This window comes from Urocitellus parryii, chromosome 3 (genome assembly GCF_045843805.1).
Source record: "Urocitellus parryii isolate mUroPar1 chromosome 3, mUroPar1.hap1, whole genome shotgun sequence".
NCBI lineage: Eukaryota > Metazoa > Chordata > Mammalia > Rodentia > Sciuridae > Urocitellus > Urocitellus parryii.
The window spans coordinates 136248661-136261508 of NC_135533.1; the positions used below are offsets into that span (position 1 = coordinate 136248661).

Sequence of the window (12848 nt, forward strand, 5' to 3'; positions counted from 1 at the left end):
ACACTAGAGTTCCCAAAGACAGGAAATGGGGATCCCTAATCCCCAAGCACAGTCTAGGGGTTCAAGGTGAACTGCTCCCAAACACATCTCCCAAAATGGAGCTGCAGAAGGAGAGAGCTGCCCTGCCAGAGGGAGAGGAGTGATCAAGCTGCTGAAAGCAGATATGGTGGGTGGCATTAGGAGAGACCCCTGCGGCAGTGGGTGCTGAGCTGTTCCCTTTGAACCCTAGCACCTACCGGCCTCTTCAGACTTGATCCACATGGGCACAACCTGGAATTTGCTTTCGGAGGCCACAGACCAACTTTCTACAGCGAATAAGGTACTCAGAGCAAAGAGCAGGTGAGATGGAAGGAGAATGGGGTCTTCGACAGGGCGCCTCAGGAGGGTAAAGAACTGAAACGCTGGGAGATGGGAGGGGGTTGGTCCATGCAGACCATCAGCGCCCAGGGGCTAACCAGGAGCACTCCGGGTCCCCAGTCGCCCCACCTCCCCGGCTCCGCGGGAGGGAAGGAAGGGGAAGACACTGCACCGCAAGTAGCAGAGTTGCGGGACTAGCTGGTCCGGCCCTACCTGCAGTTCCTGAAATTCTCCCTCCAGCTCGTGCCACTCGCGCTCGCAACACTCCAGCTGCCCCGACATGGTGCAATGGTGCAAGGCGGTGGCGACCGAGGCTGCTCCCGCAGCGTTGCCCCGCCACCACCAACACCCCACGCCCGGCCGCCAGTCGGCCGCCTTCAGAAGCACCAGCTGTTCCTGCGCAGCCAGAGCCACGCGCACACCTGACGTCACGGTCCCCGCCCCGGCGCCCGCCCCACCCCCTCGCCTGAGAGACGGGGCTCTGCGCGTGCGCACACGCCTCTCAGCTCCGTACTGCGCTCAGAGTGCCCGCCCCGTACTAAGTCGTTTTCCTGGGCTTAGCTGTGTCTGCCGCTGCCCCCTTGGGAGTATCTCGGCGCCTCCAGGATCCCTCTCTTCTCGGACGGGCTGCCTGAGGAGTTTTGCTTTTACAGAGCTAATGTTACTTAGGTTGTGATTTGGGAAGCGTGGCTGGTGGGGGTTAAAAAGATTTGGGGAGAGATGAAAGTTCACTATTACCACCAGTACCCTTTAACCTTGCTAACCTGGCCCATGGCCAGTGCCCTGGAATGCTAGTTGACAATGACCATGTAGCAAGGTTGGGGACAGGGCAGGGAAGCCTGTCATTTCATATTATTATTTATTGCAACCTATACATTCTAGATTCCTGCCCTCTAAGACACTGGGTGACTCTTAACAGTTGTTTCTGTCACTCGCTGATTGACACAACATCCTCCTAACTAATTTAATCCAGTTACATTCCCTCCTCTGCAAAATTACAAGATCTGTCCCAACCTGTCTTTTCAGTCCCATCTCCTACCTTGATGACAGATCTTGCTCTCCAGCCATTGTTTTTTGTCCTCCTGGCCTTGCATGGAATGCTCTTCTCTCTAAATCCTCATATAGTTCCCCCTTTCTCATGACCAGAGTCTCAGTTCATTTGAAACCTGTATTAGTTTCTTAGGGCTGTGGTAACTACAAACTGGATGATTTAAGTACCACAAACTAGGTGGCCTACACCATAGAAATGTATTTCTCTCAAGTGTATTTCAGGCTGAAAGACTGAAATCAAGGTGTCAGCTGGGCCGTGCTTCCTCTGAGTCTCTGGGAAGAATCTTTCCTTGTTTATGGTAGTGGCTTTCCATCCTAGGTGTGCCTTGGCTTGTAACTTCACCACTCCAATTTCAGATCTGTGTCAGATGACCTTTGGTGTGTCCTCTCCTGTTATCTATTCTAGTATGTCATCTCAACTAATCACATTTGCAAAGACTCCATTTCTAAATAAGGTCACATTCTGAGGTTAGAATTATCACCTCTGAGCAAAGACCCTCCATGAATCACCAGAAGTTCACACTTCCCCCCAAGTCACTTGATATATTGCCTGCTTTATTTCCTTCATGCAAGTTAACCATTATATGAAGTGTTTTGGTTCCCAAATCTGTTGTATATCTCCTGTTTGCATGAATAATTTCCATGAGATCTCAGGGAACTCATTTTTGTCTTGGTTGTCATTGAATCTCCAGTTTCAGCCATTGTAGACACTCAATTAATATTTGTTGAGTGAATGGAAGGAATGAACTTTAAAGATCACCCACCATAGGCTCACAATACTACCAGGTGTGGTGGTGCAAGCCTGTAATCCCAGCAATTCGAGAGGCCGGAACAGGAGGACTGCAAATTCAAGACCAGTCTCTGCAACTTAGCAAGGCCCTATCTCAAAATAAAAAATAAAAAGAACTGGGGATGTGCCTCAGTGGGTAGGCCCCTCTGAGTTTAATCCTAGTATCAAAGAAGAAAAAGGAGGAGGGGGGAGGGGGAGGGGAGGGGAGGAAAAAGAAAGACTCACAATGTTTTGGGTTTATAGATGCCTCCAAGAATGAGAAAAAATGTACATATGAGCCACGTGTGATGGCGCACACTTATAATCCCAGAAGCTCAAGAGGCTGAGACAGGAGGATCATGAGTTCAAAGCCAAAGTGATGTGCTAAGCAACTTAATGAGACTCTGTCTCTAAATAAAATACAAAATAGGGCCAGGGATGTGGCTCAGTGCCACTGAGTTCAATCCCTAGTACTGCCCAAAAAAAGCACATATGCACACATATGCACTTAAAACCTTATTGAGCCTAAAAGGGGATGCAATCTTCCTAAGATCTAACCAGTGGCACACACCTGTAATCCTAGCAGCTCAGGAGGCTGAGGCAAGAGGATCACAATTTCAAAGCCACCCTCAGCAATTTATCAAGGCCCTAAGCAATTTAGGAAGACCCTGTCTCAAGATAAAGTATAAAAAGGGCTGGAGATGTGGCTCAATGGTTTAGCACCCATGGATTCATTCCCTGGTACAAAAAAATTAATAATAAAAAATAATAAATAATTTTGAATTAAGGTTCTAATATGTGACTCCCAAACAAGTGTTATATCAATTAATAAATCAAACATCCCCAAGCTCATTGGTGGGATATGGACAATCATATTCAAAACTGTTTATTGTATTGCAAGTGAGTATCAGACCCTAGGGTGGGTAGTGCATAAAGTTCATGAAGTTTGGTTGCTGTCTTTCCATAAGTACTTTCCAGGATCCAATGCTGGAATGAAAAACCTGAGCTAGGCACAGTGAACATAGGTAATCCCAGCCAGTCAGGAGGCTGAGACAGGATGATCCCAAATTTGGGGTCATCCTGGGCTAGACCCTGTCTCAAAACAAAACAAAACAAAACAAAATGGCTGGCGTTATAGCTCAGTGGTAAAGCACCCCTAGTTTTCAATTCCCAGTAGTAGAAAGAAAGAGAGAGAGAAACTGAAGAGAAACAATCCCTCATTTATCTATTCTAAAAATATTTACTGTGGTTGTCACTGTTCCAGGCTTTGGGGATAGAGCAACTAACAAAACAAGACAAAAACTTCTGTCTTCATAGAGTTTAGATTCTAGAGAGTCTAAAAATCCAACCTATGGGCTGGGGATGTGGCTCGGGCGGTAGCGCGCTCGCCTGGCATGCGTGAGGCCCGGGTTCGATCCTCAGCACCACATACAAACAAATGTTGTGTCTGCCGAAAAACTAAGAAATAAATATTAAAGTTCTCTCTCACTCTTTCTCACTCTCTCTCACTCTTTCTTAAAAAAAAAAAAAAAAAAAAGGTGAACTCCTAGAAAAAAATAAAATAAAATAAAATAAAAATAAAAAATCCAACCTAAAGCATTTATGGGCTTTTGTTTGTTTTGTTTTTGTAGTGAAAAGGATTGAACCCACAGCCTCAGGAATACTAGGCAAATACTCTACCTCAGAGCTACATCCTCAGTGCGGTGTTTTGTTTTTTCTTTATAGAGAAAACTTCAGACATACCCAGAAGCAGACAGAATAGCGCCCAACACTCAGTTTCAACACATCAACTGATAGCCAATCTTATATTATCTACATCTCTACCCATTTGTTTGCCTTTTGTATTATTTTCAAGTAAATTTCAGATATCATATTCGAAGAATTACTTTTTGTAAGATTTAGTGAAGTAAAGTTTATATATATTAAAATTCACTCTTTTTGATGTACAGTTGCATGAGTTTTGATAAATACATAGTTATGTATGTGATCACATACCAAAAAAGGACAGTTCCTGGTGTTCACTTCCTAGTGGTCTTCTAGTTCATTAATCTTTTCTTCTAAAAATGTCTAATCCACCATTAATCCTATCCCAACTAGAAGTTATACTTGGATCTTTTTTATATCTTCTATACCACTACTTGACCTTGTAAATATGTGAAACACAGTAACTATTTTAAATTCCATGTCTAATTTTAACATCTATGGGTTTTGTTTGTTTTTGTTGTTTTTCTGTTTTTGTTTGTTTGTTTTGGTACTGGGGATTGAGCTCAGGGGCACTCAACCACTGAGCCACATCCCCAGCCCAATTTTTGTATTTTATTTATAAACAGGGTCTCACTGAGTTGCTTAGTGCCTCACCTTTGCTGAAGTTGGCTTTTAACTCACAATCCTCCTATCTCAGCCTCCTGAGCTACTGGGATTACAGACTTGCACCACCATGCCTGGCAATCTGTGTGATTTTGATTAATCTATTTTTCTCTTGATAAAATGTCTGGTTATTATTGATTGTATGTCAGACACTGTGGAATCTGTGAATTTTCCTTTTCAGGTATTTCCTCTCTCCTTTTTATTCTTCTCCCTCCTCTTCATCCTTTCCTTTCCTTTCTCCTTCCTTCCTCATCCTTCCTTTCTTCTCTTGTATTTTGGAATTTCTAAACATATTCTGTTTGGGGTTTTGTTTTGGTACTGGGAATCGAACCTAGGGGCACTTTACCACTGAGCTACATCCCCAGTTCCCAGTTTTGGTTTCTGGGTTTTGTTGTTGTTGTTGTTTTGGTGGGGTGGGATACCAGGGGCACTTAACCACTATTTACATTCCTAGTCCTTTTTTTTCTTTTTTTTTTTTAATATTTATTTTTTAGTTGTAGTTGGACACAATACCTTTATTTAATTTTCTTTTTATGTGGTGCTGAGGATCAAACCCAGGGCCTCACACGCACTAGGTGGGTGCTCTACTGCTGAGCCCTAGCCCCAACCCCCTTTTTGTTTCTTGAGACAAGGTCTTGCTGAATAGCCAAGTCTGGACTCAAACTTGTGATCCTTCTGCCTCAGCCTCCCAAGTAGCTAAAAATGGGCTGATACAGGGGCACGTGCCTATAATCCCAGGCTTAGGAGACTGAGCAGGAAGATTGCAAGTCCCAAGAAACTGGCTTACAGGTGTGTGTCACCACCCATACATCTTGTTTTAACATTTAAGTGCAACCCAAACAGTGCCTCGTTAAGAGCTAATTTTTCCCCACTACTGAGGTAAGACAGATGTCCCATGAATCATAAAGTTTTCCAGGCTGCCTGCTGTACAAGCACTCTCCTTGATGTGCATAAGTATCACACACTTATACCTCTACCCTTTTCAGATGTTTTTTTTTTTTTTTTTTTTCTGGCCTGGGTCACTGCCCTCACTTGAAGGAGCCAGACAGTATTCAGCTGACTGCTGGTGGGGAGCTGACTGCAGACCTCGGGAATTATGTGAGTACAGCTGTCTCCTCTCTAGAACTCCAGACTCCTTGGTCCTCCCAGACTCTCAGCCCTGTCTTCTCAATTCAGGGCCTCTGCCAGATTCCACCTGGAATCCCCCACTCTTGCCTATAGCCTGGAAATTCTCAAGACAGGAAGCTGGGGCAATTGTAGGGCTAAATCCATTTGTTTCCTGTCTCTCAGGGATCACTGTCCTTCATTGACTGATGTCCATTGTCTGTTTGGGGAATTTTTTCCAGTAAGAAAGTAAATCTGGTTCCTGATACTACATATTGGTCAGCATAAAGCGTTTGCCATTCATCCATGCTCTTGTCTATATTAGCCATTCATTCTTTTTTTCTTCTCTTTCCTTTCTTCTTTTTTTTTTTTCCTGAGCACAATTTCATTATGTGCCTATGTCACAGTTTGTTTAATGGCCAGTAGAGGGACCTTTGGGTTCTTACAAGTTTGGGTTGATTTTTTTTTTCTAAGATATTTATTTTCTAGTTGTAGTCGGACACAATACCTTTGTTTTATTTATTTGTTTTTATGTGGTGCTAAGGATCGAACCCAGGGCCTCACATGCGCTAGGCGAGCGCTCTACCGCTGAGCCACAACCCCAGCTGCTGGGTTGATTTTTAATAAAGTTGCTATAAATATTTATGTAAGAGTTTCTAAATTTTAAAAAAAAGATTTTATATAAAAATCTAGACATTCTTTTTTATTGTTGTTGTTACTGGGGATTGAATCCAGAGGCACTCTACCACTCAGCCACACTGCCAGACCTTTTTATTTTTAATTTTGAGAAAGGGTCTTGCTAAGCTGCTTACCTTGCTAAATTATTGAGGCTGGCCTTAAACTTGCAATCCTCCTGCCAGAGTCTCCTGAGTAGCTGGAATTATAGACATGCACCATCACTCTGGGTTTATTCAGTCTCTTTTGATAAATTGAAAGATGTGATCACACTGGCCTCATACTCCTGCATGGCAATTGGCTTAGAAGGGAGTAACAGATGCCCCTTCACACAAGGCCTGTCATTTGCCATCATCCCCACTGAGCTCTATTGTCTTGACCCAGCCTACTCCATGTATTCATGTTATCTGCTGGCCTCTGGAGATAAATGAATTAGAGATTCCTGAAGATATTGAACTAATGTGTCATGAAGATTCCAAAAACTAGTTACATCACTGGAATACCAGAAAGCAGAAAATGATTTACTTAATTGGGATTAACAGAATCAAAAGAAAACACAGTGTTCTAAAGGATGAATAAAATGTTACTCCACAGAAGACTTGGGAAGATGCCCCTTTGCCTCTGCTTCAGCTGCACATTCTGAGCAGGTCCTTTAGCTACAAACTGCCCCTGGGCAGTAGAGGCTGGCCTTGTCCCCCAGAGAGAGATCTAGAAATATGCCACCTCATGGGGCAGGCTAGTCAGCAGGTCAGGTTGCAAACCTGAGGGACTGTTCTCTCTGTGGGATCAGAACTCCATGTGCCACTATCCATGAGCCCTTGATATAGATAGCACAGGCTGGACACTCCCATCAAATTAACTTCCACAGGTGCCAGCAGTATCAAGTCTTACCTGGCTGCTGCCCTGGCTGGGTTCCTGTCCCAGGCACTTTCAGACTTACTCATAAATATCCTGGGGCTGAATCTGACTCTTCTTAGGGACTTTGATTATGATGAGTGAGAAAGTATGTAGTAACACCATCCTCCTCCACCCCTTGCCCACACTACCAAGGGAATTCTCATGTATTTGTTCCTGGTTTCTTTTGTCTTGTTTTGTTTTGTTTTGCAGTGCTGGGGATTAAACCCACAGTCTTGTACATGCTAGTCAAGTGCTTTACCACTTAGTAACACTGCCAGTAAATTTTAATTTTTTAATTTTTAGACAGGCTTTCACTAGTTTCCCAGGCTGGCCTCAAACTTTTGATCCTCATGCCTCAGCCTCCTGAGTCTCTGGAATTGCAGGAATGCGCCACTAAGCCACTTTGTTCTTTCTTTTTTTCAGTGCTGGGAGTTGAACCCAAGGCCTCACAAGCCTAGGCAAGGAAACTATCACTGAGCTACATTCCCAGTCCCCCTATTTGTTCTTATAAGGCACTCCACTTAGGGACCACCAGCCTAAGGACTTAGCAACTGCAGAGAGTCATAAGTAGCACACACAGCAGTATGCAGCTGTCTGGGATGGCAGGGCACACCTGTAAGTAAAACAATCAGCTTGGGAAACTGAGGTACGAGGATTACAGTTCAAAGCCAGTCTCCGAAACTTTGTGAGACCTTGTCTCAAAAAGAAAAGAAAAAAATAAAAAAGGTTGCATAGCTATATGTGCTGTGCTCCTCTATATACCATATAATGTACATTAACTCTTCATGACAACCTTATATGGAAGGACCATAATTATTCACAGCACAGACATTCACTGATTTACAGCAGGGTTACATCCTAATAAACAACTTTAAGTCCAAAATGCATTTAATACACCTAATCTACCAATCATTACAGTTTAACAACATATTTAAAAATATACCTAAAAGCCTGTAAAGATAGTACAAAGTTCCCATATATACTACGCCCAGCTTCACCTAACATTGATGGTTGACATAACCATGGTATATTTATCAACTCAAAACTAAATTTCCAGGAAATGATCTGTAGATATTTGCTTTCCACTTAATTTAACATTTTGTTGTTGTTATCATCTTATTTATTATAACTCTCAGAGAATCAGCTAAATCTAAGTATTCACATTCGTGCTTTGAAGTTAACTAGACTTAAACATTCTAATATTGTTATTATTATTTGTTGGATGAGTCATTGTTTTTGAAATGGTATTCTAGCATGAACTCTGTAGGCTAGGCTTTATTTCTTAAATAACAAAGTTTAAATGATCTGTTTTCCCTCGAGATGTCCTTCTCCTATGTAAGTATTTGAGCTATTATAAGAGAAATTTACTGAAATAAACTTTAGGAGAATTCCAAATAAAGATATTTCTAAAAGTATTTTTTAAATTTTTTTTAGTTGTAGGTGGGCACAATACCTTTATTTTATTTATTTATATGTGGTGTTGATGATTGAACCCAGGGCCTCACACATGCTAGGCAAGCGGTCTACCACTGAGCTACAACCCCAGCCCCCTTCTAAAAGTATTTTTTTTAATATTTATTTTTTAGTTATCGGCAGATACAACATCTTTGTGTCTAAAGGTATTTTTAAAAACAAGAAATTCACACCCATAGATCATTATAAACTAAATGTCAGTCTTTGCTCAGATTATACCAGTTTTTCCACTAACATCCTTTTCTGTCCCAGGATACAATTTCTGTGCACCCACTAAAAGTACCCTGTCTCCTTAGTCCTCTCTGGTCTGCAATAGAGTGTCTCAATCTTCCCTTCTTTTTCATGATTGTAAAACTTTTGAAGACATTTACATGTTTTTACAGTAACAACTTAGGGCTGAGGATATAGCTCAATTGGTAGAGTGCTTGCCTTGCATGTACAAGGCCTTGGGTTCAATCCTTAGCATCAATAAATAAATAAATAAACAAATAAAATAACACCTTAATTAAGATATCATTTATATACCATTAAATTCACCCCTTATATATTTTTTTTTAAAGAGAGTGAGAGAGGGGGGAGAGAGAGAGAGAGAGAGAGAGAGAGAGAGAGAATTTTTAATATTTATTTATTTTTTTTAGTTCTCGGCGGACACAACATCTTTGTTGGTATGTGGTGCTGAGGATCGAACCCGGGCCGCACGCATGCCAGGCGAGCGCGCTACCGCTGAGCCACATCTCCAGCCCCATCCCTTATATTTTTTAAAGAGAGAGAGAAAATTTTTTAATATTTATTTTTTAGTTTTTTTTGGTGGACACAACACCTTTGTTTGTATGTGGTGCTGAGGATCGAACCCAGGCCACATGCATGCCAGGCAAGCGCCATACCGCTTGAGCCACACCCCCAGCCCCTCACCCCTTTCTTGATAGACACAATTCAGTGTTTTTGGTATATTCACAGGTTGAGCCATTCCTGCTATCAATTCTAGAACTCTTTTATCACTCCTTCAAACAAATCTATACACATGAACAGTCACTACCCTTCCACTAGCCTGGTAGCCACTACTATTTCTGTCTATAAGGACTTGCCTATTCTAGACACTTCATAGTAAGCAGAATTTTACCATATAATGGCTTTTTGTGACTGGTTTCTTTCATATATATAAAATATATGTTTATCATAGCATTGATCCATACTATAGCATGTTTCATTCATCACCAAATAAATGGTTTGTTTTGTTTTGGTTTGGTTTGGTTTTGGTACTAGGGATTGAACTCAGGGGCGCTTTATCACTATCTCCAGCCCTTTTTATTTTGAAACAAGTTTGATAAATTGCTTAGGGCCTCTCCAAGTTGCTGAGACTGGCTTTGAACTTGAAATCCTCCTGTCTCAGCCACCTGAGTTGCTGGGATTACAAGTGTGCACCACCATGCCTGGCTCCAAATAAATGTATATTAATGAAAGTTATGATGAGAATTATAATCCCTCTTTTAGCTTTGTGTCCAAATTTAAATGTCTTTTTACTATTATGAAAACTCCCTCAAACTCCAAAGGCCATTATCAACCAGATATGAAATGAAGGAAGTGCTTGATAAAAGTTTAGAAATTGACTCCTTCCTAATTCATCTCAAAAGCCATAGAATATTTTGAGGGATAAATTTATAAGAAGAAACCTTTGCTGTTCTCATCTGCTGTAGACACAAAAATTCCAGTATCCTCCCAAACCCATTATTTTGAAGAAACAATCAAGTAGAAGCAGAAAAAAAAAAAAAAGTATATGCTTTTATCTTTTGTTTGATGCATTTGAAGAATTAAGTCTAATTGATCTTCAATTAAGCCACATTTATTATTTTGTATAATGGCAGATATGGCTAGGAATTTCACAAGAAACATTTTCTAGTGACCAAGTAAATGTTGGCTGCTTTTTATGTTTTTGTTTTGGTTTGCTTTTTGGTCTGCAAGATTAACTACTGTTTCATTACGCCACCTGCTGGCAACTTCTTGAAATTTCTTTTTCCTCCAACAAAAGGCAACAAATACTCTTTTTCCCCTTGCCAGAAAAAGCACAGAAAAAACAACTAATATGCTTGGGTGGTGGAAAAAATTCAAGTTAACTTATCCTTAATAACACAAAACATTTGCCTTCCAAAATTTCAACAATGAGATCATAAAACATGCATATAGAAACGTGTGTACAATTTGTATGTATGGGTTAGGCAATAATCACAAAGTAACTCTGTACTCTGTACTATAACCCAGGTTAGGAAGAAAGCATTGTTCCCATGAGCCTGACTCCCTCCCTCCCCATAAGGTGGATTCTACTCTGATTTGGGGGGAAACCATTTGAGTATGTATTACTTTTACAACTAGAAAACAACTAAAGTATTAATTTTAAAAACTAATATAGCCAGGTACAATGGCACACACCTGTAATCTCAGCCATTCAGGAGACTGAGGCAGGAGGATCCCAAGTCTGAGGCCAGCCTCTGCAACTAAGTTAGACCCTGTCTCAAAATAAAAAATAAAAAAGAGCTGGTGCTGAAGTTCAATCACAGAGTGCTTTTGGGTTAAATCCCCAGCATTGAAAAAATAAATTAATAGGCCAGGCATCGGGGCTGGGGATGTGGCTCAAGCGGTAGCGCGCTCGCCTGGCATGCGTGCGGCCCGGGTTCGATCCTCAGCACCACATACCAACAAAGATGTTGTGTCCGCCGAGAACTAAAAAATAAATATTAAAAAATTCTCTCTCATTCTCTCTCTCTCTCTCTCTCTCTCTCTCTCTCTCTCTCTCTCTCTCTCTCTCTCTCTCTCTCTTCTCTCACTCTCTCTTAAAAAAAAAAAAAAAATAGGCCAGGCATGGTAGCGCATACTTGTAATTCCAGAAGTTCTGGGGGCTGAGGCAGGAAGATCCCGAGTTTATAGCCAGCCTCAGCAACAGCAAGGCACTAAGCAACTCAGTGAGACCCTGTCTCTAAATAAAATACAAAATAGGGCTGGGGATGTGGCTCAGTGGTTGAGTGCCCCTGAGTTCAAACCCCAGTACAAAAATAAATAAATAAATTGTACCACGACTATTTAATTTGGAAATTTACATGGTTATCCATGAATTTAACCAATATATACTGGGTTCAATATCATTAGTTATTAGAGAAATACAAACCAAATCATAGTGAGTTACTATTTCATACCTATTATGAAATAGTATGTAGGATGTCTAAAGTATTAGGATGTCTAATAGTATTAGGATATCTAAAGTTGAAAAGAAAAACAATCACAAATATCAAAGATGTAGAAAAATTAAGATCCATGTATATTACTGATTGGAATGTAAAATAGTACAGCCACTTTGGAACACTGTTTGGCAGTTCTTCAAAATGAAAACAGAGTTTCCATATGACCCTTCAATTCCACTCTTAGGTAAATATCAAAAGAAATAAAAGCATATATCCACACAAAAAATTGGACATAAATGCTTGGAGAGGGGGCTGGGGATGTGGCTCAAGCGGTAGCGCGCTCGCCTGGCATGCATGCGGCCCGGGTTCGATCCTCAGCACCACATACAAAAGAAGATGTTGTGTCCGCCAAATACTAAAAAATAAATATTAAAATTCTCTCTCCCTCTCTCTCACTCTTTAAAAAAAAAAGAAAAAAAATGCTTGGAGAGGCATTATCCATATTAGCCCCAAAGTAAAAACAACCCAATATTCATCAATTGATAAGTAAATAAACAAAAAGTTGTCTATCATACAATGGAATATTATTCAGCCATAAAATATAATAATGTACTAATACATACCACAATGTGGAAAAACCTTGAAAACATGAAAAATGAAAGACACTAATCACAAACATACACCATATACTATATAATTCAATTTCTATGAAAGGTACAGATTTGGTAAATTCAGAGATGCATAAAGCAGAGTCTAGTGCCAGGGGCTAGAGGAAAGAAGGTAAGAAGAATAACTGCTAATAGGTATGAGGCTTCACTTTCTAGCCTCGAAACACACACGGCACCACTGAACTACCCCCAGACCCTTTTCTTTGCAGTTTTACCACTTATAATTGCATGCCTACTTAACCTAGACTTGTTTTGTTGTTGTTGCTGTTGTTTGGAACTTTTATAAATGAAAAATCACAGGTGTGCCTTTTCACCAAG

At 41.0% G+C, this 12848-nt stretch overlaps 1 protein-coding gene across 5 annotated transcripts in view; it reads right to left on the minus strand.

Annotated features, from left to right (window-relative positions):
- Tmem120b (transmembrane protein 120B) overlaps positions 1–750 on the minus strand; it is a 43094-nt gene extending 42344 nt beyond the window's left edge. For all 5 annotated transcript variants that reach the window (XM_026386049.2, XM_026386050.2, XM_026386051.2 and 2 more), the window contains exon 1: positions 571–750. In XM_026386049.2, the coding sequence (XP_026241834.2) occupies positions 571–639 (69 nt within the window). In that variant the 5' untranslated portion in view covers positions 640–750. The remainder of the gene's footprint in view (positions 1–570) is intronic.
- Between the last annotated feature and the right edge of the window lie 12098 nt (positions 751–12848).